We start from the raw sequence: 26,033 nt of genomic DNA, 5'->3' as shown, positions 1-26,033 counted from the left end.
CAATTCTTCAGTGCTCAGTTTCCTTTATAGTCCAACTCTCACATCCATACATGACTACTGGATAAACCATAGCTTGACAGACCTTTGTTAGCAAAGTAATGTCTCTGCTTTTTAATACAGTGCCTAGGTTAGTCGTAGCTTTTCTTCCAAGGAGCAAACGTCTTATAATTTCATGGCTGCAGTCACCATCTGCAGTGATTTTGGAGCCCAAGAAAATAGTCTGTCACTGTTTCCATTGTTTCCCCATCTATTTGCCATGAAGTGATGGGACCAGATGCCATTATCTTAAGTTTTTTGAATGTTGAGTTTTAAGCCAGCTTTTTCACTCTCCTCTTTCACTTTCATCAAGAGGCTCTTCAGTTCCTCTGCACTTTCTGCCATAAGGGTGGTGTTATCTGTATATCTGAAGCTACTGATATTTCTCCCAGCAATCTTGATTCCAGCTTGTGCTTCATCCAGCCCGGCATTTCACAGGATGTACTCTGCACATAAGTTAAATAAGCAGGGTGACAACATACAGTCCTGACATACTCCTTTCTCTATTTGGAACCACTTTGTTGTTCCATGTCCGGTTCTAACTGTCGCTTCTTGGCCTGCATACAGATTTCTCAGGAGGCAGGTAAGATGGTCTGCTATTCTTATCTCTTTAAGAATTTTCCACAGTTTGTTGTGATCCACACAGTCAAAGGCTTTGGCATAGTCAATAAAGTAGAAATAGATGTTTTTCTGGAACTTTCTTGCTTTTTCAATGATCCAGTGGATGTTGGGAATTTGATCTCTGGTTCCTTTGCCTTTTCTAAATCCAGCTTGAACATCTGGAAGTTCTCAGTTCAAGTACTGTTGAAGCCTGGCTTGGAGAATTTTGAGCATTACTTTGCTAGCATGTGAGATGAGTGCAATTGTGCGGTAGTTTGGACACTCTTTGGCATTGCCTTTGTTTGCGATTGGAATGAAAACTGACCTTTTCCAGTCCTGTGGCCACTGCCGAGTTTTCCAAATTTGCTGGCATGTTGAGTGCAGCACTTTCACAGCAGCATATTTTAGGACTTGAAATAGCTCAACTGGAATTCCATCACCTGCAATAGCTTTGTCCATAGTGACGCGTCCTAAAACCCAGTTGACTTCACATTCCAGGATGTCTGGCTCTAGGTGAGTGATCACACCATTGCGGTTTTCTGGGTCATAAAGAGCTTTTTTGTATAGTTCTTCTGTGTATTCTTGCCACCTTTTCTTAATATCTTCTGCTTCTGTTAGGTCCATAGCATTTCTGTCCTTTATTATGCCCATCTTTGCATGAAATGTTCCTTTGGTATCTCTAATATCCTATGGTTCATTTAGGCATAATTGCAGGTTGTAATGCTTGTTAGCTTGCTTCCTTTGTGCTTCACATAATCAATGAGGTTGTGTGCTCCTTAAGGATAGGAAAGATTTTACAGAATTTTTGTATCCAAGACAGTACCTGAATAAATACAATACTTCTCTGTCCATAACCATCAAAGAAAACCCTTTCTTTTATGCTTTGTTTACAGTAAAGTATAGGAAAAGTTTTAATTAAAAAAAGTACTTTTCAAAAATCTTTTTCTGCTTCCAGAATTGCATGTATATATCAGGCAGTCCATTCTATATTAGTCAAAGGCTTGCTTGCTTTTTTTTATTAACATTTTTAAATTGTAAAATATGATATTCATATAAAGAAGTATGTAAACATGTGTACAGATTAATAGATGGTATTAAATCAAGTAAGGGCAGTACATAAACCAAGAACTCCCTGATGTACAAGCTGGATTTAGAAAAGGCAGAGGTACCAGAAATCAAATTGCCAACATCCATTGGATCATAGAGAAAGCAAGGGAATTCCAGGAAAACATCTACTTCTGCTTCATTGACTTCACTAAAGCCTTTGACTGTGTGGATCACAACAAACAATGGAAAATTCTTAAAGAGATGGGAATACCAGACCAGTTTATCTATCACCTGAGAAACTTGTATGCAGGTCAAGAAGCAACAGAACCAGACATGGGACAATGGACGGGTTCAAAACTGGGAAAGGAGGACATCAAGGCCGTACACTGTCACCCTGCTTATTTAACTTATATGAAGAGTACATCATGCAAAATGTGTGGCTGGATGAACCTCAAGCTGGAATCAAGATTTCCTGGAGAAATATCAACAACCTCATATATGCAGATGATACCACTCTAATGGCAGAAAGCGAAAAGGAACTAAAGAGCCTCTTGATGAGGATGAAAGAGGAGAGTGAAAAAGCTGGCTTAAAATTCAACGTTCAGAAAATGAAGATCATGGCATCTGGTCCCATCACTTCATGGCAAATAGATGGGGAAACAGTGGAGACAGTGACAGATTTGATCTTGGGCTCCTAAATCACTGCAGTGACTGCAGCCATGAAATTCAAAGACGCTTGCTCCTTGGAAGGAAAGCTATGACCAACCGAGACAGTGTATTAAAAAGCAGAGACATCACTTTGCTGGTAAAGTCTGTATAGGCAAAGCTGTGATTTTTCCAGAGTCATGTACAGATGTGAGAGTTGGACCATAAAGAAGGCTGAGTGCCAAAGAATTGAACTGCGGTGTTGGAGGGACTCTTGAGAATCCCTTGGACAGCAAGGAGATCAAACCAGTCAATCTTAAAGGAAAGCAACCCTAAATATTAATTGGAAAGACTGAAGCTGAAGCTCCAATACTTTGGCCACTTGATGCAAAGAGCTGATTCATTAGAAAAGACCCTGACGGTAGAAAAGAATGAGGGCAGGAGAAGGAAGCCTGGAGGAGGGGGGCGGGGGGCAACAGAAGATGGGATGGTTGGATGTGATCAACACAATGGACATGGGTTTGAGCAAATTCTGGGAGATAGTGAAGGACAGGGAAACCTATCGGGCTGCAGTTTATGGGGTTGCAAAGAGTTAGACACGACTTAGCGACTGAGCAACAGCAACCAAGGGCTCCTCTGGTGGCTCGTTGGCCAAGAACCTGCCTGCCAGTACAAGAGATACGGGAGATGGGCGTTCGATCCCTGGGGGAGGAAGATCCCTTGGAGGAAATGTCAACCTGCTCCAGTAGTCTTGCCTGTAAATACCCCACGGACAGAGGAGCCTGGTGAGCATAGTCCGTGTGGTCGCAGAGTCGGATACACCTGATCTACTGAGCAGGCAAACATTAAATCAAGTAAAGAAACCCAGTATTGCTAGCACTACAACCTCCAACCCATCCCTAGCCAAGGAGGACCTTTCCCTCTAGCCAAAGTCAGTTAATTTGCTTGCTTTTGCACATCCACATCCCTCAGTTGCTTTATCCATTCTGCAGTTTATGGATATTTAGCTCATTTCCAGTTTGGGGCTATTAAGAACATCTTTATGAACATTCTTGCACGTCTTCTGGCCAGGGTACATACCTCGGCGTGAAACTGCTGGGTCATGATGTGTGTGTATTTTCAACTATGTCAAGTAATGCCAGTCCCTTTCCGAAATACGGCTGTACTAATTTACAGTCCAATAGACTCTTCGAGTTTCCGTTGCTCCATAGTTTTTCCAATGTCTTTGTAAGCTCAGACTTTAAAATTTCTATCCATCACGAGTGATTTCGAATATTTGCCCGGAAAAGAAAGCCTGTACCTCACTGCCAGGTCTCTTCGAAGAGCAGGCAATAGCTACCGACTGGAAAGGGAGGGCTCTGGCCTCCAGGAGCAACGACTGGCGCGAGATAGAGCGGCCGGAGGCAGCGCCGCGGAAACCGGAAACGGCACAATTTCCGGCCGAGGCAGCCATCTTGCCGTGAGACAGCAGGAGAGGAGCCACGGCATGTTGTCCTCCGTTGCCTCGTACTCGGGCGCCGGCCGAGACCTGGCCATGGAACCTCACAGCTCCGTGGGCCCTTTGCAGCTGCGCTTTTCGCCCTACGCTTTCAACGGAGGGTAAAACCCGCAGAGCCGCCGCTTTCTCTTTCTTCCTCCATATCCCTGCTTAAGTCTGTCTGCCTGGCGCTGCCCTTTCAGTCTCAGGCCTCCCTCTCCGAGGTTGCTCGGCTAGCTCTTGTTCTTCAGGGTTTCACCTTATAGGCGGGTCACTGGATCTTGATGTGGATGGCCAGCTTTACGTAGACAGCAGATAGAAATTGACACCTGACCTCCGCTCTGACGAGCTTTAAAAATGGACCTATCTTTCTGAATGTGCTTCTCAAGCCAGCAGGCACGGGGCAGGTTGAGCATCTGAGATTAAAAGTTAGGGTTGATTGGCCATGTGATTAAATATAGTTGTCTAGCTAAAGTGAAAGTGAAGTCGCTCAGTCGTGTCCGACTCTGCGACCCCATGGACTGTAGCCCACTAGGTTCCTCCGTCCATGGGATTCTCCAGGCAAGAATACTGGAGTGGGTTTCCATTTCCTTCTCCAGGGGAATCTTCCTGACCCAGGGATCGAACCCAGGTCTCCCGATTGCAGGCAGACGCTTTACCTCTGAGCCATCAGGGAAGCCCTGTCTAGTTAGTAGGTCTAATCAAATCACCATTTTGAGTTGTTTTAAATAGCAGGTAGGATTACTTGCGCAGACTTAGTTTCATTGATCAGTGTTTATTTTTAAGAGCTAGTATAAGTTCAGGGAAAAAATACTCAGAAAGCGGACCTTTGAATATGTGTATTCTTGCATGTTGTATGTAAGTTTTTCTTTCTTTCCTTCTTTCTTTTTAACTTATCAGCTTTATCTTAATACTTTTCCTTGATAGTGCACTAAAAGAACTAGGGTTGTGGAAAGCCACTCTCTTTAGGACTCTTCACTGCGAAGAGCTGTGTATTTAAGCATCGTTTATAGTTTGCCAGCCAAATTTTGTACTTTGAAACATACACACCACATTAATCTGGTAATCTTTAAGGACCATCCAAAGACCAGATTAATTATTCAGGTCTTATGGGTTTGAAATTTTAATGTAGATTTTTGGGGTATTTGCAAAGAAGGTGGAAGTGTGATTTTAGCCTTGTCTCTGACACTAAACAGCAGTGTGGTGTTTGGTACCTACCTCTCAGCTTCTTGAACCCAGATTTCCTTATCTTCCTTAGCTACTCATAGTTTGAGAGAAGAATCAAAAGAGAAGCATTTTGTAGATTGAAAGCAGGTATCTTTTTAATCCTCATGATGACTGACTGTTAGATGATATATACCTCAATTTTACAAATGAACTTGGGCTCTTAGAAGTTTAATTTTGTTAGTCATAGCGCTGGTGTGAAGTTGAACCCCAGGACTTGAATCCGTATCTGTGTTGCTATGAAGTTTATGAATGCTTTTATCATTGCACTTTTAAATATTTCCTGTGACAACTAATGAAGTGGTGGGATCACAAAATGTGTTATTAGACCCATTTCATGAGACAGTTGCAGATTCTGCTTGAGACTATAAGGTATTCAGTGTTTATTACTGTCTAACCTTTGTGATCCAATTACTGCTCTAAAGTTAGTGCTTATGGCTTTCTGATGTTGAATTACCTTTTCTTAGTCTGTGTCCTTTTCCTTTAACATTTATTGCTGGCTCTTGGGCAGCCTTTGCTTATACAAAATAAGACTCTGTCCTGTGTCCTTCTAGTCTGACTGAATGTGGTCAGACTCCAGGTGATTGGCCTGTGCACTTGCCACTGAGTACTTTAAGATTACACCATTTGACTCAGTCAGCCTTTAACAGAGGGACTGCTGATAGCATCAACTTGATGATTTGTCCAAGGTCACAGAGCTGTTAAGTGGCACGGACAGGTTTTAGGTAACTTCAGGGTCCAGGTTCTCGGTGATCATACTTATGCCAGGGGGATCATAGCTAACACTTAACTGGAGGACCAGTTATGTTTCAGGCACTGGTATAAGGCCTAGCAATTTAGTCCGTTTAATGCTTGTAACAGCTAACTAAAGTAGCTATTGTTGTGATCCCTGATACGTGTTTGAGGACAGCGAGGCCTTGAGAAGTTAAGCAGTTGACTATCTCATATTTTCTAAGCAAGAGAACCAGACTTCGAACCCACACAGTCTGCTTTTAGAGCTCGGCCTCCACTGAACAGAGCCACAGAGGGAAAAGGTTGTTCTTTGTTGGTCCATTTTCCAACAGATGCTTGGGTGTCTCCTGAGTGCAAGACAATTTTATAAGGACTTGGATATAAAGAAATTAAAAACATTAAGCCCCGGGACCCCCCTTGTGGTCCAGTGGTTAAGACTGCCCTTCCAAAGCATGAGACACGGGTTTGATCCCTGGTGGGGAAACAGATTTCACATGCTGTGTGGCGGGATCAAGAAATAAAAAATAATAAAAACCACATTAAGCCCCTCTTTCTTGAGCTCAGATATCTTGTGTTGTATCACTACCTACACCTCCCCCAGCAGGCAAGCCCATGGCCTTTGGCCATTTTATAGTATCAGTAATTGTTTAATGATACATATTAATCAATAATGTTTAGTTTTTTGATGATGGTGAGAATTTAGTGATGTTTGTGCTTAGTCGCTCAGTCGTGTCCAACTCTTCAGCGATCCCTTAGACTGTAGCCCATCAGGCTCTGTCCATGGGGATTCTCCAGGCAAGAATACTGGACTGGGTTGCCATGCCCTCCTCCAGGGGATCTCCCCAGCCCAGGGATCGAACCTAGGTCTCCCGCATTGCAGGCAGATTCTTTACCAGTTGAGCCACAAGGGAAGCCGGATGTTTCTGTGATCTTCTGCTAAGGAACCTTTGGTCTGATTTGACTTGTGTTTTTAAGGGAATTCTTAAATTTTTTTTTCCCCAGATGACTTGTAGCCAGGGATCCTTTCCCCTGATCTTTTCCTCCTCCATCTGAATCCTGCACTTGATTATATCTAGTAGATTTTATATCAGTATGTGCTATGGATCCTTCTCATATTGGGATAGGTGTTACTAACGTCCAAAATAATTCATTGATTTTGTTTTTCCTTCTTTTCCCCTCAGTACTGTATTGGCAATTGCTGGAGAAGATTTTTCAATTGTTGCTTCTGACACTAGATTAAGTGAAGGGTTTTCAATTCACACACGGGACAGCCCCAAATGTTACAAATTGTAAGTAAATATTTCTAAGGACATGTTTTCGGCACCTTGTGATGATTTAATGCTGTGAGAGATTCAGGTTTTAAATGATGTGTTTCATGAATTTTTAGATTGCCTGTTTGGAGCTTAGCTTGTATTTTTTTTAGAAAATTATTTTCTAGTAATTCAGTATGTAGTCTTCATAATATTTGCTATATCTAGGTACCGACAGTGTTTTTGGTAACTTAAATATTTTTTACTCAATATCTTATAAAAAATCTCAAATATACAGCAAAGGTAGGATAATTCTGTAGTCAATGCTCATATACTATCATGTAGATCTTATCAGCATTTTATTGTTTCTACTTTATCATATGTATTTTAATCTTTCTTTAATATATTGGGTCCTTTAATATATTGGATGCTTTTTCAATCTGCACCTTAAAAAATAATAACCTAAAACATTCAATTTACCCATATCTTAAGCAGTTATATCCATGGCTCACAGTTCTAGTGGGTGGCTATGTTTTTTCTAAAACATAAGAAAATAAAGTCATGGGTACTGGGGGTAGGGGGAATCTGCCTAAATTACTAAGACACAGTTGGAAATGGTTACTCTTAGGTTACTACACAAACACTTCTTAATCCTGAATTCCAGCAGGAGTGAACTGATGAGGTTCAGGTCCTTTGGGTGGGCCTTGTGGTGCTGCAGGGCGTGACCCAGCCTGCACCGCAACCTAAAGAACAGTAAGCTTGTCTTCATCTTCCCAGTTCCCTTTCTGTCCACTTCCATCTTTTGATACGCTTTTCTCTTCTCTGATTCGTAGCATGGTGGTGATTTAGTTGTTAACTCGTGTCTGACTCTTGTGACCCCACGGACTGTAGCCTGCCTGGCTCGTCTGTCCATGGGATTCTCCAGGCAAGAATACTGGAGTGGGGTGCCATTTCCTTCTCCAGGGGGGTCTTCCTGACCCAGGAATCAAACCCTGGTTTCCGGCATTGCAGGCAGATGAATTACCTACTGAGCTATCAAGGAAGCCCTTGTAGCATACCCATGCAACAATTTTTGTCTTTTAAGATGTAACTTTTATAAAGTGAAAGTAGTAAATATCATGAATAAAACTTAAATACATAATGTGATAGATACTGTCCTTGTACAAGATTCTGCTCATCTTGGTAGCATTCTGTTTTAGCTTGTGTGCCTGCTGAATGAGTACTCTCTCTCTTTTTTTTTTTTCCTAATGAAACACTTCAGGTATATATAGAGAGAACAGTATTGCTTCTATGTTCCTGCCGTGCATTACAGGCACTGGGTCACACATGAATTGCTTGCATGCTCCTGATCCCATGCCCTTTGGGGCTGACCTAGAGTCTAGCCCATCTCTTCCCCTACTTGTTTGAAACGTATATTTACTCTTTATTCTTTGCAGAAAAACTCTTCTTCATTTAGATACCTGGATATTTGGCAAAAGCATTTTGAAGCTCAGATTTTGTTTGACCCTCCTGGTACTGTCAGCCATTCTTGATAGTACAGGCAGTGAAGCCTTATGGTATATTGGGGTTTGGCTCAGTGCAGTGAGGTTGGTTATAGAGAGATCAAGAAATGCTGGTGATGACCCTGGAAGTGTCGGTGGTCTCCCCAGTTGGACAGGTATGTTTTGTGTGAATCATTCTTTCATTTCTGAAAGAAAGGGCCCCTGCTGATCATTTCTTGATGAGATGGGTTTAGGTTTCCTTATGAATATCAAGACTTAGGAATTAACTTTTGAGGTGTCAGTTCCATTGCTCAGTCGTGTCCAACTCTTTGCGACCCCATGGACTGCATGCAACATGTCAGGTCTCTCTGTCCATCACCAACTCCCAGAGCTTGCCCAAACTAATGTCCATCGAGTTGGTGATGCCATCCAACCATCTCATCCTTGTTGTCCCCTTCTTTTCCTGCCTTCAATCTTTCCCAGCATCAGGATCTTTTTCACTGAGTCAGTTCTTCACATCAGGTGGCCAAAGTAATGGAGCTTCAGCTTCAGCATCAGTCCTTCCAATGAATATTCAGGACTGATTTTCTTTAGGATTGACTGGTTGGATCTCCTTGCAGTCCAAGGGACTCTCAAGAGTCTTATCCAACACCACAGTTCAAAAGTATCAGATCTTTGACGTTCAGCTTTCTTTATGGTACAACTCACATCTGTACATGACTACTGGAAAAACCATAGCTTTGACTAGACGGACCTTTGTCGGCAAAGATACACAAAAATTTTATTAAGAACTCTCTGGTGGGCATTTGGGTTGTATTTGTTTTGTTTTAAAGAGTCATTAAAATAATACGTATACTTATACGTGAACCTAGAGCTTATCTTCGCGAACTTGCATGAGTATATTTGTAGCAAAGGAATTTTTGAATGAAAGTGATGTGCATTTAAGTTTTTAATAGGTGCTGTCAAACAGCCTTTCTAAAGAGTTGGATCAGTGTACATTCTTTCCCAGTTTCTGAGAGTACCTGATTTTCAAAACCTTACTAGCATTAAGCATTATTATTCTACTAGGCCGAAATCGTCTCTTTTAGATTTTAATTTATGAGTGGCGTGGAGGCTCTTTTATATGTTTATGGTGACTTGTGTCTCTTTTTATATGACTTTCATATAATTTAGGGGCTTCCCTAGTGGCTCAAATGGCAACCCCGTCCAGTACCCTTGCCTGGCAAATCCCATGGTTGGAGGAGCCTGGTGGGCCGCAGTCCATGGGGTTGCTAGGAGTCGGACACGACTGAGCGACTTCACTTTCACTTTTCACTTTCATGTATTGGAGAAGGAAATGGCAACCCACTCCAGTGTTCTTCCTGGAGAATCCCAGGAACGGGGGAGCCTGGTGGGCGGCCGTCTCTGGGGTGGCACAGAGTCGGACACGACTGAAGTGACTTAGCAGCAGCAGCAGCTAGTGGCTCAGACGGTAAAGAATTTGTAGGAGACTGGGTTTGATCCCAGGATCGGGAAGATCCCCTGGAGAAGGGAATGGCCATCCACTCTAGTGTTCTTGCCCGGAGAATTCTATGGACAGAGGAGCCTGGTGGGCGAGTCTGTGGGTTCACAAAGAGTTGAACGTGACTGAGCCCTGAAAGTTTCACCTTCATGTCGCTTCCCTCTCTCCTTTGTTTTTTGTATTGAGGCATAATTGACATCTGGGGACTTCCCAGGTGGTGCAGCAGCGAAGAATACACCTGCCAGTGCAGGAGGTGCAGGTCTGACCCCTGGGTCAGGAAGGCCCCCTAAAGCAGGGACTGGCAGCCTGTCCAGTGTTCTGGATTGGGAAATTTCATGGACAGAGGAACCTGGCAGGCTGCCGTCCGTGGGGTTGCAAAGAGCTGGACATGACTAAGCAGCTGAGCACACGCGTACGTAGTTGACGTATAGCATTTCAGCACTTTCAGGTATGTAGCGTAATGGTCCCGTATTTGTATATATTGCAGAATGAGCACAGTTAGTCTGGTTAATATCTGTCACCACACAAGTTATAACATTTTTTTTCTTGTGATGGGAATTTCTAGGGTCTACTGTGAGCAGCTTCTAAGTGTACAATATGATGTCACTAACTATGCACAGTATCCCCAAGAGCCACCATACTATTAATGCATTTCACATTTTTAGGAGCTGTTTGTAGAATAAGGAAATTAAAAGTAGACTTTGGTCTCATCGTGTATATTTTTTTTTCAATTCACCATATTTTAATAGACGTTTTCATTTTTTATGCAGTCAAATCTATGAAACTTTCTGTGTGGGCATTGGGTTGTATTATATGTAAATTGGCTGCCCTCAACCTAACCTTATTAAAAAATTAAATCATATTATCTTTAGTGTATTCATACTTGCATTTATTCTCGTAAGTCTTTATCCACCTGTAATTCATTTGGTATAAGGGGTGAGACTTCCGGATACAGGAATTCCCACCTTCATGTGCCTACATGTCTTGAGTAATTTTAAATTTAAAATTTATTCACCAGATGGGAATGAGACTGGGAGTTTGTGAGTTTTAAATTTAAAATTACTCAAGACATGTTTTGCTTTACTGTCAAACCAACTGTTCCCTGAAATGTGGTGTGTTTTTTTTTAACAGAACAGACAAAACAGTCATTGGATGTAGTGGTTTTCATGGAGATTGCCTTACCCTGACCAAAATTATTGAAGCAAGACTAAAGGTAGATGCTTTTATACATGTCTGCACTGTTGAAACCTAATGACAAAAGTTCTTTAGATTATTTTAAGATTACTTCCCTGGGTTGGGAAGATCCCCTAGAGAAGGAAATGGCAACCCACTCCAGTATCCTTGCCTGGAACATCTCATGGACAGTGGAGCCTGGTGGGCTGCAGTCCCTGGGGTCACACAGAGTCGGGCACACCTGAGCGACTAACACTAAGACTAAGCGTACATCATGGCTGTTGCTAGCTGGAGAAGAACTAGTTTAGCAGGTGAACCTTTAACCTACACTACAAATGACACGGGCTTGTTAGTACGCCATCGTCAAAGTAGCATAATGTAAAATGACGGCAAGTTCCTTTCTGTTAAAGTACATGTACAATATGAAGTGAAGGATTATCTCTTCTTTTTAAGGTAGACTGGAAGGGGTTTCTTCTGAAGATACTCTTCTCAGAAATGAAACAAATCAGTTTCTGCAGAGGAGGCAGGCTTTTAGACCAGAGCTTGATTTGAAGCACCATCAGCCAACACATCCCGCTCTCTTGACAGCAGGGTACTCTTGGCAGGAGCAGAAGGACGAGCCAGCTGTTTGGACTAGAGGCACAGTCGTTCTCACCTGGCCCCTGCCAGTCTTCAGTTGACAGCCAGCTGAGAAAGATCTGACACAAGGTGGATGGAAGTGGAAGAGAGCGGGTAGGGTGAGGGAGGAGGGAGAGAACGAGAGAACTAACCTGCAGTGCAGCCTTCAGAGGGGCTGGCGCTGGCCCACCTGCGTGTCTCTGGGAGCGGGGGTGTTGAAGAACAAGGGAGCTGACTTGACAGAAGCAGAGGCAGGCCTCGATGTTGATTCTGGCCTGGGTGTTTTAGCAGCGTTTGCGTCAGATCATTTCAGGGAGAATAGGATAGGAGTAGTTCGGGCTGCACTCATACCGATCTTTCAGTGATGACTCTCTTCTTAGCTTGTAAAGTACAGGGTTAGGGTAGGGTTCTCAGTCACCATACGTCAGTACTCAGAAGTGTAGCTCTGTTTCTTAGTTACATAGCTCGGTGGCGTTTTAAATTTCTGCTGATGATATTTACAGTATCCGTATTACGTCTCCTTAGCTTTTATAGCTAATTTTCTGGGCCATAGGTTGTGACGTTGAGTGGCTGGTAAGTTCAGCTGGCGCGTGGATACGTGGAGAGGCGAGCAGGGGGGTTCTGCTTTGCCTGCTTGTGGATAGCCCGAGCAAGGGCGCTGGAGTCAGGTGATGAATTCAGCTGGCACCTGCCTGTTTAAACGTGTCGAAAGGACTTCATTGAGTATTTACCAATTGTTAACATTTGTTTAAAATCTATTGACATTGAAAGCTATAGTGACTTATGTACTGACATTTATATGATTCCTAATGCATATCTTGTAAATGGCATTTTTGCTATTGCTAAGTCACTTCAGTCGTGTCCAACTCTGTGCAACCCCATAGACGGCAGCCCACCAGGCTCCCCCATCCCTGGGATTCTCCAGGCGAGAACACGGGAGTGGGTTGTCATTTCCTTCTCCAATGCATGACCGCGAAAGGTGAAAGTGAAGTCGCTCAGTCGTGTCCGACTTAGCGACCCCATGGACTGCAGCCTTCCAGGCTCCTCCATCCATGGCATTTTCCAGGCAGGAGTACTGGAGTGGGGTGCCACTGCCTAGGGGACGAAAATAAACCTGACGTGGAAAGTAGTATTTTGTTAATACAATTTCAGAAAGGTGCAGTGAGTTCAACTCAATGCACAGTACTTGAAAATTTTCTTTCACATATTGTAATGTAAATGGTGGGCTGAATAAATATGTTGGTGCTTGGTTTTGAAATGAAGTGAAGAATTTTCTTTGTAATCTTGTCATTGTTAGATTTTATAGCTCTTTAGAGATTTTCCCTGTGGAAGACAAATTGGTGAGCTTAGATTTATTAGTTAGGATAATTTAGGGTTGCCAAGGATGTAGTGAATCTTGGGTCAGAAATCACTGTGTCAGGAGCCATCATGGGTACTTCTGTTCTTCATGGTAGATGCCCTAAGGATTAAGACCCTGCCCTCGGCTGGGTTCATACAAAGTAGAGCTGCCCTTGTCTCTCACAGATACTCTCTCTGAAAAGACAGAGGCTTGTCTGAGTCTAATCAGGATTCAGCCATTTGGTTTCTGTGGCAACTGTTTAATCTGCCCTAAACCAGGACTGGAAAAGGTCAGTTTTCATTCCAATCCCAAAGAAAGGCAATGCCAAAGAATGCTCACACTACCACACAATTGCACTCATCTCACACGCTAGTAAAGTAATGCTCAAAATTCTCCAAGCCAGGCTTCAGCGATGTTTAAGCTGGTTTTAGAAAACGCAGAGGAACCAGAGATCAAATTGCCAACATCTGCTGGATCATCAAAAAAGCAAGAAAGTTCCAGAAAAACATCTATTTCTGCTTTACTGACTATGCCAAAGCTTTTGAGTTCCAGTATATGCTTTTTGCATATATTCTGTGGAGCCAAAGATGGAGAAGCTCTATACAGTCAACAAAAACAAGACCAGGAGCTGACTGTGGCTCAGATCATGAACTCATTATAACCAAATTTAGACTTAAATTGAAGAAAGTAGGGAAAACTGCTAGACCATTCAGGTATGACCTAAATCAAATCCCTTATGATTATACAGTGGAAGTGAGAAATAGATTCAAGGGCCTAGATCTGATAGAGTGCCTGATGAACTATGGACTGAGGTTCGTGACATTGTACAGGAGACAGGGATCAAGACCATCCCCATGGAAAAGAAATGCAAAAAAGCAAAATGGCTGTCTGGGGAGGCCTTACAAATAGCTGTGAACAGAAGAGAGGAGAAAAGCAAAGGAGAAAAGGAAAGATATAAGCATCTGAATGCAGAGTTCCAAAGAATAGCAAGAAGAGATAAGAAAGCCTTCCTCTGTGATCAATGCAAAGAAATAGAGGAAAACAACAGAATAGGAAAGACTAGATCTCTTCAAGAAAATGAGAGATACCAAGGGAACATTTCATGCAAAGATGGGCTCGATAAAGGACAGAAATGGTAGGGACCTAACAGAAGCAGAAGATATTAAGAAGAGGTGGCAAGAATACACGGAAGAACTGTACAAAAAAGATCTTCATGACCCAGATAATCATGATGATGTGATCACTAATCTAGAGCCAGACATCTTGAAAAGTGAAGTCAAGTGGGCCTTAGAAAGCATCACTACGAACAAAGCTAGTGGAGGTGATGGAATTCCAGTTGAACTGTTTCAAATCCTGAAAGATGATGCTGTAAAAGTGCTGCACTCAACATGCCAGCGAATTTGGAAAGCTCAGCAGTGGCCACAGGACTGGAAAAGGTCAGTTTTCATTCCAATTCCAAAGAAAGGCAATGCCAAAGAATGCTCAAACTACAGCACAATTGCTCTCATCTCACATGCTAGTAAAGTAATGCTCAAAATTCTCCAAGCCAGACTTCAGCAATACGTGAACTGTGAACTCCCTGATGTTCAAGCTGGTTTTAGAAAAGGCAGAGGAACCAGAGATCAAATTGCCAACATCCGCTGGATCATGGAAAAAGCAAGAGAGTTGCAGAAAAACATCTATTTCTGCTTTATTGACTATGCCAAAGCCTTTGACTGTGTGGATCACAATAAACTGTGGAAAATTCTGAAAGAGATGGCAGTACCAGACCACCTGACCTGCCTCTTGAGAAACCTGTATGCAGGTCAGGAAGCAACAGTTAGAACTGGACATGGAGCAACAGACTGGTTCCAAATAGGAAAAGGAGTGCGTCAAGGCTGTATATTATCACCCTGCTTATTTAATTTATATGCAGAGTATATCATGAGAAACGCTGGACTGGAAGAAGCACAAGCTGGAATCAAGATTGCTGGGAGAAATATCAATAACCTCAGATATGCAGATGACACCACCCTTATGGCAGAAAGTGAAGAGGAGCTAAAAAGCCTAGTGATGAAAGTGAAAGAGGAGAGTGAAAAAGTTGGCTTAAAGCTCAACATTCAGAAAACGAAGATCATGGCATCCAGTTCCATCACTTCATGGGAAATAGATGGGGAAACAGTGGAAACAGTGTCAGACTTTATTTTTGGGGGCTCCAAAATCACTGCAGATGGTGATTGCAGCCATGAAATTAAAAGACACTTACTCCTTGGAAGAAAAGTTATGACCAACCTAGATAGCATATTCAAAAGCAGAGACATTACTTTGCCGACTAAGGTCCGTCTAGTCAAGGCTATGGTTTTCCCTGTGGTCATGTATGGATGTGAGAGTTGGACTGTGAAGAAGGCTGAGCACTGAAGAATTGATGCTTTTGAACTGTGGTGTTGGAGAAGACTCTTGAGCATCCCTTGGACTGCAAGGAGATCCAACCAGTCCATTCTGAAGGAGATCAGCCCTGGGATTTCTTTGGAAGGAATGATGCTAAAGCTGAAACTCCAGTACTTTGGCCACCTCATGCGAAGAGTTGACTCATTGGAAAAGACTCTGATGCTGGGAGGGATTGGGGGCAGGAGGAGAAGGGGACGACCGAGGATGAGATGGCTGGATGGCATCATGGACTCGATGGACTCCGGGAGATGGTGATGGCCAGGGAGGCCTGGTGTGCTGCGATTCATGGGGTCGCAAAGAGTCGGACACGACTGAGCGACTGAACTGAACTGAACTGAAAGCTTTTGACTGTGTGAATAGCAGTAAATGGTGGAAAGTTCTGAAGGAGAAAGGAATACCAGACCACCTGACCTGCCTCTTGAGAAATCTGTATGCAGGTCAGGAAGCAACAGTTAGAACTGGACATGGAACAACAGACTGGTTCCAAATAGGAAAAGGACTACGTCAAGGCTGTATATTGTCACCCTGCTTATTTAACTTATATGCAGAGTACATCATGAGAAACGCTGGGCTGCAAGAAGCACAAGGTGGAATCAAGCTTGCCGGGAGAAATATCAATAACCTCAGATATGCAGATGACACCACCCTTATGGCAGAAAGTGAAGAGGAACTAAAAAGCCTCTTGATGAAAGTGAAAGAGGAGAGTGAAAAAATTGGCTTAAAGCTCAACATTCAGAAAACAAAGATCATGGCATCTGGTCCCATCACTTCATGGTAAATAGATGGGAAAATAGTGGCTGACTTTTATTTTTTTGAACTCCAAAATCACTGCAGATGGTGATTGCAGCCATGAGATTAAAAGTGCTTACTCCTTGGAAGGAAAGTTATAATCAACCTAGACAGCTTATTGAAAAGCAGAGACATTACTTTGCTGGCTAAGGTCCGTCTAGTCCAGGCTATGGTTTTTCCAGTAGTCACGTGGGTGTGAGAGTTGGACTGTGAAGAAGCTGACCGCCAAAGAATTGATGCTTTTGAACTGTGGTGTTGGAGAAGACTCTTGAGAGTCCCTTGGACTGCAAGGAGATCCAACCAGTCCATTCTAAAGATCAGTCCTGGGTGTTCATTGGAAGGACTGATGTTGAAGCTGAACTCCAATACTTTGGCCACCTGATGCAAAGAGCTGACTCATTTGAAAAGACCCTGATGCTGGGAAAGATTAAGGGCAGGACGAGAAGGGTACGATAGAGGATGAGATGGTTGGATGGCATCACTGACTCAATGAACATGGGTTTGGGTGGACTCCGGGAATTGGTGATGGACAGGGAGGCCTGGCGTGCTGCAGTTCATGGGGTTGCAAAGAGTTGGACATGACTGAGTGACTGAACTGAACTGTGCAAAAACAGGCGCTAACACTGTCTCATGAATGAGCAAGACTCTGTCCCAGTGAAGCTTCACTGAAGCAAGTGGCGGGCTGGATTTGGCCCATGGGCTGTGTTTTCCTGACCAGTGTCAGTTTGCAGAGTGGAGAGCTGAGTTTGGAATATCCTCTCCAGGTTGCCTCATGTGATCTGTTTGTGTGTATTTGCTGTTGAGTTAAGAGGGTCTGAGATGAGGCAGGCATGGAAAGGAGCTTCCAAACTGGAGAGCTGAGGGCAACTTGCCGTTCTCTTCCTGAGAAATGTCTGTAGCCCCCACAACAATAGGACATAATAAAATACTATTTTGTTTTTGTATTATTGTGTTTAATCGTGAAAGGAACAGGTGTCCTTTCCCATTTCACCAGGACAGGCTTTCATTCTTTTCGATTTGCTGTTCATTGTTCCAGTCTTCAGTATAGTCTGCCTCTACATGCCTATTGGTTTCGCTAATAATTGCAGATGTACAAGCATTCCAATAACAAGGCCATGACGACCGGGGCGATCGCTGCGATGCTGTCTACAATCCTGTACTCCAGGCGCTTCTTTCCCTACTACGTGTACAACATCATCGGGGGGCTTGATGAAGAAGGTAGGATGTTTCCTTGTGAGTGATGGAGTGGGTAGCATTTCTTACGTGTGTTTCCATCCAGAGCTGATAGAAACTGGGTACCATCTTGCCCAGCAACTTTATTTTCTCCTAATTAAGGCAGTGAAGAAACTGAAGTTAAAAGGGAAGTAAAGGATTATCCAGCGAGACACAGCAAGCAAGTCATGTGTTAAATGAATGTTGGGCATTCGGTTCTTTTACAGGTATTTTCTCAAAATCTTGCATGAGTTCAGTAGTAAATATTTAGCATTTTAATCTCAGAGAAAGAAACTTGACTTGGAAAAGCTTGACCTAAATATGATTTTAAGTAATGACACTTCAGTAACGAGCATATTTGATTTCAAAAAGTTGTTTTGAAAGTAACGTGTGAAAGAAATGCTTTTCCACCAGTGCTCTTGGATCCTTTCTGAAACACCTCTTTGATTCTTTGTCAGGGTTGGACCAGGAGGGCCAGGGAGAACCAGCGCTGCTCTTTGACATTCCCGTGCTCGTCTTGAGCTAAAGCTGTGTTACCCAGAAAAGGCAGCAGTGTTTTTCACCAGATCTGATTTGAGTGAACTGTTAGTTGCTTCTGAAAATCAAATACAGTCTCCCAGGACAGATCTGTGTCCTGGGAGTAGTTTAGAGTAGCCCATTGTAAAAAGAGGGCTTTCCTGGTGGCTCAGATGGTAAAGAATCTGCCTACTATGTGGGAGACCTAGATTCGATCCCCGGGTTGGGAAGATCCCCTGGAGGAGGGCATGGCAACCCACTCCGGTATTCTTGCTTGGAGAATCCCGTGGACAGAGGGGCCTGGTGGGCTGCAGTCCAGGGGGTCGCTAAGAGTCGGACACGACTGAGCGACTTCCCTTTCACTTTTCACTTTCATGCATTGGAGAAGGAAATGGCAACCCACTCCGGTATTCTTGCCTGGAGAATCCCGTGGACAGAGGGGCCTGGTGGGCTGCAGTCCACAGGGTCGCACAGAGCTGGACACGACTGAGGCACTAAGCACAGGCACGGAGATTGTGACGAGAAGGCACAGACGTGTCTGAGGGGAGCACGGTTGGAATAGCTGTCTTTGTCTTTATTGAAACTCTCATTTGTTTCTGGCTGTGCTGGGCCCTTGTTGCTGAGCAGGCTTCTCTGTAGTTGCAGTGAGTGGCGCCTGATCTGCACTGTGGCGCGCAGGCTTCTCGCCACAGTGGGCCCTCTTATTGCGGAGCACCGGCTCTAGGGTGTGCGGCCTTCGGGAGTTGTGGCTCCCAGGCGCTGAAGCACAGGCTCAGTTGCTGTGGCATGTGAGCTTAGTTCCTCTGAGATACGTGGAATCTTCCCGGATCAGGGATGGAACCCATGTACTCCTGCATTGGCAGGCGGATTCTTCACCACTGAGCCACCAGGGAAGCCCAGCCTGTCTTTCCGAGAGGGAAGGTTCTGGGTCAGAGGGAGCCAGGCGCTCCTCTCCCCTCTCTGGGTTTCACTCTGTCCATTCCCGCTCACAGGTGTTCCCTTTGTTCTCCCTTTCTCTCTCAGCCCCGCCCCTTAGGTGACAGACGGGTCCGTTCTGATCCCTTTGGGTTGACATAGCAGTTTCAGGCTTTCATACGTAAAAACAGAGAAAATATAAAAATGGTGAATAGGAATTAGTTACCCTAACCTGAGTAATTCTAGCCACAGCTTAGCTTGCCTAACACCCAGCATGCTTCTCGTGCCTTTTTTTTTGACTGATTTTTAGTCAGAGGATCATTGCTTTCCAGTATTGTGTTGGTTTCTACCAAACATCAACATGTACCCATTACCCTCCCACTCGAACATCCCTCCCACCCTTCTAGGCTGTTGCCGAGCCCGGGTTTGAGTTCCCTGCGTCATGCAGCAAGTCCCCGTTAGCCTCGGGTTCACACAGGGCAACGTGTGTTTCTGTTACTCTCCCTGAACACGCACGGTCTCTGGTGCCTTTTTTAGCTTCAGTTATGTCTGATTAGAATGTCAGGCTAATACGTTCAGATTTCACCAACGTGAGTAATAGCTGCTGTTGAATTTCAGCAGGCAGGCAGTGTCTTTGAGGGTGTCAGTGTCACTGATTCGAGAACCTCGTGTATACTGACGGGCAGAGCTCAGGTGTGGGTCTGTTTGACTTCAGAGCCCTAGGCTTTGGTCTCCACGTGCCACCATTCTAGCTTGCTTTGGTGGTATTCTCAGGCTTTTTTCTCCTAGTCTTGTCTGGTTCAATTTGATTTTTTATTCCTGAGAGGAATTTCTGTGTGTAGTGAAATAGTCCTTTGCCTTCTTTTCCTGTTTTCCCAGGACAGCCGTGAGTGCTCTCACTCCCACCCTTTCCTCTTTGTTGGTTTTTTTCCTTGTTTAGTGGAGTGCACTGCTAGAGACATTTCTGAAGAAAGCTATCAGGAGACCTTTTTGAGTCTTTGCTTTTAGAGTCTTTTCTCTATCCTACTGTTTTTTGCTATTAAAAAAAAAAACTTCCCCCACATGTTGTCTGGCTGTTTGGGTTTTTTTTGTTCTGCTCTGAAGAGTTTCTCAACCTCAGTGCCTCGTTCTTCACTGAACTCTTTCTGTTTCCTCCATCATTAGTTTCCAAGAGCTTTTTCTTACTTTCTAGCTCCTTTTTTTTTTTTAAGTATCCTGTTGCTGCTAGATTTTGGGGTACTTCCTTTGAAAGGTTCTCTGCATTTTATCAGATTGCTTTTTTGGTCTTGCTTATTTTGGCTGCGCTCTTCTGTTGGAGGCTCCCTTCACACTTCTTTTGATTTTGGCTGTCCATTTGCACCGAAGAGTGATCATCTAAATGTGGTCATAAAGGCATGTGGTGGAGTGGCTCACCAGCTCTCCATCTAACACTTCTGTTCTTGGATTTACTCTCTCTGTGCCTAAGCCTTGTGCTTCCAAGTCCAGAGCCTCTGTTGAGTGTTGAGATTGTCTCCTGTCTTTTGTGTTGGAGGTGGGCCGCGTTCCTAGTAGAGACCCTCAGGACCCTGGGGCGACAGCTGACTGAGCACAGTGGCAGCTGCTGCTTGACTTCTGTGCCTTCACCTCCCCAGTTGCAATCATGACCTCCTTTTAAACAATCTCCCCCAAGTTAACGAGGACTTTGGTTTCTCTATAACGAAAACAATAATGCTTATAGAAGTAGTCAAATAGTATTGGAAGATACAAAGATAAAAGCGGGCATCCCCCAAAGCCTGTCCCTAGAGGGGATTACTGTTAGCCTTCTGGGTATGTATATGTGCTTGTGCACTGTGTGAGTAGGCCGTAGTTGGCACGTTTTTCCTTGACTGTACAGTGGATGTGTTGTCATGGGGTAGATTTGTGCTGGTGGATAAAGGTGTGGGTGGTGACTTTATGGCCAACACGTGGGGTAGAGCTGTACCAGAGTTTCCCCCCTAATCCTCTGAGAGTCATTTACATTGTTTCCAGTTTCCTTAACAGAAACAGTATTATGCCTCCCTGTACATAAGATTTTGTGTACTTCTCCTATTATGCTTATCTCCCTGGAAAAAATTCCTGGAAGTTGAGTTTCTGGGTCAGAGAATATCTGTGTTTTCCGTTCTGCTGATACCACATGCTTGCCCATCAGAAAGGGTCCTGCACTCACCAGCAGGGGTGAGAGTACCATTTTTGTCTTTTGTTTTGAGGTTTTCTCGTTTTCCCTTGGCGTCCTAACCAGTATCAGAATTTTAACACATTTTGAAGGTCTTTGCCTAGTAAATACGTTGTTATGATTTATATGTATTCTTTGTCTTTATTGAGTTGGGTGTCTTCATGTTTATTGCCCTTTTCATTTTGTTTTTGGAGACTGACCCACGTGTTAGGCGTCAGTTGTTCCCTTACGCACCGGTTAGTCTTTTTCTTGCTGATTTGTAACAGCTGCTATCCGCTTATGTTGCAAATGTCTCTTGCTTTTTCTAAGGGGTCTTGGAAGCATTCTACTCTTTTCATTATTCTCAAAGCTGTTGTGTGTGGTTTTCTGAGTTTAGCTTCCGTTGGGTAAATCTTTTTGCATATATGTAATTTTATTTATTTGTATATGTAATTTTATTTATTTATGTTTGTGATTTTATTTATTTACATATGGATTTTATTTATGTTTGTAATTTTATTTACACATGCGATTTTATTTATGTTTGTGATTTTATTTACATATGTGATTGTATTTATACATGTGATTTTATTTGTTTCTGTGTGTGATTTTGGCTCTGCTGGGCCCTTGCTGCTGTGTGGGCTCATCTCTGGTTGTGGCGGGTGGAGGCTGCTCTTTGTTGCAGTGCTCAGCCTTCTCCTTCTCTTGGGTGGAGCACAGGCGCCGGGGTGCATGGGCTCCTGGGCTCTATAGCACAGGTTCAGTAGTTGTGGCCCTCGGGCCTGGTGGCTCCGCAGCATGTGGGATCCTCCCAGCCCAGAGGTCAAACCTGTGTCTCCTTCATTGGCAGGTGGGTTCTTTACACTGAGCCACCTAGGAAGCCCCCTGCCCTTGGGTTAATTTTTTGGGCCTTGTTTTACTTGTGGCCTATTGGCCTCGTGAAAGATAACACGAGGTTTGGTTTTATCCTTTGCCTTTTTATCCTTTATCCTTTGATTTTGTCCTTCATAGCCCTTTGCTTATGTGTTGAAGTTGGTGAGCTTGCTTGCTGCAATCTGGGTTCTAGTTCCAAGCTTATTTCTAGCAGAACACTTCTTCAGGTTTTCTCAGATGCTGCCTTCTTGGTGGGGTTTTTAGGCTTAGGGTAATGTTTACGTAATTCTTCAGAATTCTGCATGAATCTATTAGTTTTTAAGTCATGCTTTATAAATGACTCATGAGTTCTCACACTCAGAACACAGTTGTTTTTAAAAGTTCTCTTTAAAAATTACAGTGACATGTGTTCTTTGTAATAAAGTCAATACCAGAGCTTATAAAGTGATTCCCTTTCCTCGTCTCTAACCCCACAGAGATGAATAAGTGCGGTTCCCTTGTTAGCCTTTCTGCACGTTTCTGTGTGCCTGTGTAAATGTGTAGGCGTTCACTTAATGCCTGTAAATGAAGGTGAGACTGTGCTGTGCTCACTGCAGAGCTCTTCCTCGGGCGCGTCCTGTGGCTGTGTGCCACAGCTGCTCCCTAGGCTGCGCATCGCTATGGTGGACATGACATTTTCTGCTGATGGATTTTAGGTTGCTTATAAGTTTTTTATCTTTCAAAGATAAATCAGAGATCCTGTACATACTGCTTTGTGTGTTTATATAAGCATTATTTGTAGGTAAATTTTAATTCTGTAAGTGAAATTATTGCTGGATCATAGGGTGTATACTTTTACAGTGTGATGGACTCTGACTCCAGTGGCATGACAGTTCATACTTGCTTCAGGAGAGCCTGAGAGCCCATTTACTTTCCGCCCGACAGGTCTCTGTCACTGTCATGATAAGAATCTGTGTGCTCAGATTCTGCTTTTCTTACCCCCAAAAAAGTACTGCTAGTAGAAAACAAGTGATTACATTTTAGGCAAGTCTGGCCTTTCACATGTGATATTTGTGTTCTTCTGGAATTTCTTCTTTGTTAAATTGATTTTTGTATAGTATTGATGCCACAGAGTGTGCTTACCATTAGTCTAAAAACACATAACAAGGTTTTTGTGCTCTGCTTGTGTTTTGCACGAGGAGAAATTTTAAACGCGTTTCCTCACTGCAGCTGCCCCAGTTAGTTTTCTAGGAATGTTGTGAGGAGTTTGGTGCAGAGCTTAGAGCAGCAGCTGTGACTGGTGACCCCATGTGCACTGGGAACCCCATCGCAGTAGTCGGTGAAGCAGCTTGAAGAGTGTGCTCCTTGTGGCAGATGCTGCCGTGGGCAGGAGGGCCTCCAGCTCCGTTCTGAGGGGAGGGCAGGAGTAGACCGTGCTTCTTAAATCTGGGCCAAGTTGATGGTCCATGTTGTGTCATACTCTGGTTCGGGTTATTTTACCACAATTTGGGAATGTTGTCAGGAAGCACTCTAACGGAGACTTTTCTTCTCTAAGGGAAGGGAGCCGTGTACAGCTTTGACCCAGTAGGGTCCTACCAGAGAGACTCGTTCAAGGCTGGAGGTTCAGCCAGTGCCATGCTGCAGCCCCTGCTTGACAACCAGGTAAGGAGACTGCATCCAGGAGGTGGTGGGTGACCCCAAAGTGCCTTCCTTTGCCTTCTCTTCATTAGCTAGGGGAGCCGAGAAATCAAGGCTCTTTTGTAATTCACTGCTGAGCTTGCTTGGCTGCTTGGCCTCACCCACCTTCTTGTCTCTGCGCTGCGGGCTCTCCTGTGGCCGCTCAGGCCCAGGGCTCCAGCGTCTCCTGCTCTCCTGACTCGGGCGCTTCTGTCCACAGCGGCCGGCCCTGTGTCGCTTTTCCTTTGGCCGTTTCTATGTGGAGATCATGAGGATGCATTTCCCCCCCAGTCTCTCCATTTCTGTCGCCTCATCTCGTATCCTAACCTCCATGTATATTTTAATTTTTCTCCTTTTCTGTTACTGCTGGCTGCATTTATGTCTGCATGGCATCTTGCCTGGATCAGTGTTAATTTCCTAACATCCTTTTCGCCTCCTAGCTGACTTCCTTGTTCCATCCTCCTTGCTTGTTTGAAACGTGTGCAGTCACTTCTGCTTATTGCTTACCTGCCGCATTTCCTGTCGCTCTGTATTCCACTCAGATCCTTGGAATGATGTGCCTGCCGGTCTCCACGCCTCCATCTGTGATGTGACTCCACCCTTAACTCCAGCTTATCTGCTAGGGTTCCTCTACTCAAATTCGTTTCCTGCAGGAGGCTCTCCTGGCTCTCTCTCCTTAGTTTCCGCACACTCTGTAACCAGGCTTAGCTTTCATGTGTCTAACCCTCTACTGTGTGCTTCTCAGAAGTGGGGACTGTGTCTCAGTGGATGCTTATCAGGTGTCAGGTGGGTAATTCAGCCAGGTCTAGAAGCGTTTCGCTTGGGGGACGTGTTACGTCTGTGTGACGTATTCATTCTGACCCCTCAGGCCTGTGGAAGCTCTGGGGGAGACTAGGCCTCCTTTGCAATCGCAAGATGCCTCATCCAGGTCTCCTGTCCCACTAGGTTGGTTTTAAGAACATGCAGAATGTGGAGCATGTCCCGCTGTCCTTGGACAGAGCCATGCGACTTGTGAAAGACGTCTTCATCTCTGCTGCAGAAAGAGACGTGTACACTGGGGACGCACTCAGGGTCTGCATCGTGACCAAGGAGGGCGTCAGGGAGGAGACCGTGCCTCTGCGGAAGGACTGAGTTCTGGGCCCTTGTCACTCATCCGCTCAAAACTGGCTAAGTTTGTACCTTGAAACTGTTGGACTAACTTGTCTTATTAAAAAATAAAACCCCAAGCACTTATTTTGTTATAACTTGTCTTCTTCCAGGACAGAACTAGGAAATAGAATTTCCTTTTCCTTTCATTTTCTTCATTCTTGTATTTTTCTGTCATCCAGAGCTGAGCAGAGTCTTTTGGTCAGTTTATCATCTTATGATAGCCCATCTTACAAAAAACATGTTTACAGTGTATTTAGTCCACCTAGCTTGCCTTGATGGACAGATTACCTTTAACTGTCTCGGTTTCATTGAGATGTTAGTTAATATAAGTAGAGCATGCTAAGGTCTGTCATCCTTGGAATGGCTGTTTTAGAGGAAAATCTTCAAGTCAGCCAAAACAAGAAAATTGTAAAAGCAAATAGCCCTTTATATGGACTTTTGCCAGCAATCTGCAGTAATTGTTATAAACAGTTAAATGTTAAAATTGAGAGCTAAACTTGGATAGAGCTAAAGTTTTTGCCTTAGAACTATTAAGTATGTTTTAACTGTATTACATATAATGTTGGAGTAACTTTTTTAATGTTGAGCAAATTATTACGGTAGGGGGTGTGATTTGCTTTGTGGGCTAAGAAAAATGGAATTTTACTGTTGACTTTCCATTAATTTAAATGATCAAAAATCCCTAGTGGGTGCATATTTGAAATTTTGTTCAAGAAATACTTGTTGAATACTCTGTCCTAGGCAGCAGAGTGCATTGGTGACATCTCATTCAGTTGTCTTACAACATCACAACTGAAAACCAGACTCTCCCATTCAAAATGTATTGGTCATCTCTATTATATCAGTTATCCAGAGAAGCAGAAGAAATAGGGTACAGATCTATTATTAGTAACTGGCTCACATGGTTCTGGAGGCTGAGAAGTCCCCATCGCCCACTGTCTGCAGCCTCAAGACCCAGGGGATGTGGGTATGAATTCCAGTCCATGCCTAAAGGCCTGAGCCCAGGAAAACTGATGGGTGTGAGACCCTATCCCCAAGGACAAGAGAAGACTGGTCCCAGCTCAACGTGAAGAGAAAACTAGTGGATGATGCCCACCCAAATTGGGGAGGGCAACCTTTTACTCACCCAATTCAAATGCTAATCCCATCCAGAAACCCTCACAGACACCCAGAAATAACACTCAGCAAGATATCTGGGAACCC

At 43.9% G+C, this 26,033-nt stretch overlaps 1 protein-coding gene across 1 annotated transcript; it reads left to right on the top strand.

The window, feature by feature from the left end:
* The first annotated feature begins 3,778 nt into the window (after positions 1-3,778).
* Positions 3,779-24,914, top strand: PSMB1 (proteasome 20S subunit beta 1). Its single transcript, XM_052645781.1, has 6 exons — positions 3,779-3,927; positions 6,943-7,050; positions 11,125-11,206; positions 17,428-17,557; positions 23,560-23,666; positions 24,627-24,914. The coding sequence occupies exons 1-6, from the start codon at positions 3,815-3,817 to the stop codon at positions 24,810-24,812; spliced, it is 726 nt and encodes a 241-aa protein (XP_052501741.1). The 5' UTR covers positions 3,779-3,814; the 3' UTR covers positions 24,813-24,914.
* Positions 24,915-26,033: the final 1,119 nt, after the last annotated feature.

This window comes from Budorcas taxicolor, chromosome 9 (genome assembly GCF_023091745.1).
Source record: "Budorcas taxicolor isolate Tak-1 chromosome 9, Takin1.1, whole genome shotgun sequence".
Lineage (NCBI taxonomy): Eukaryota > Metazoa > Chordata > Mammalia > Artiodactyla > Bovidae > Budorcas > Budorcas taxicolor.
Note: the sequence above shows the minus strand (reverse complement) of the source record. Positions and strands in the feature narration are given on the sequence as shown.

What these genes read in the sequence shown, in the direction of transcription:
- PSMB1 (XM_052645781.1), top strand. Translation starts at nt 3,815, where the DNA reads ATGTTGTCCTCCGTTGCCTCGTACTCGGGCGCCGGCCGAGACCTGGCC. An exon ending in TTATTGAAGCAAGACTAAAG is followed by an intron (nt 11,207 to 17,427) that starts GTAGATGCTTTT and finishes TAATAATTGCAG; the next exon opens with ATGTACAAGCATTCCAATAA. An exon ending in CGGGGGGCTTGATGAAGAAG is followed by an intron (nt 17,558 to 23,559) that starts GTAGGATGTTTC and finishes TTCTTCTCTAAG; the next exon opens with GGAAGGGAGCCGTGTACAGC.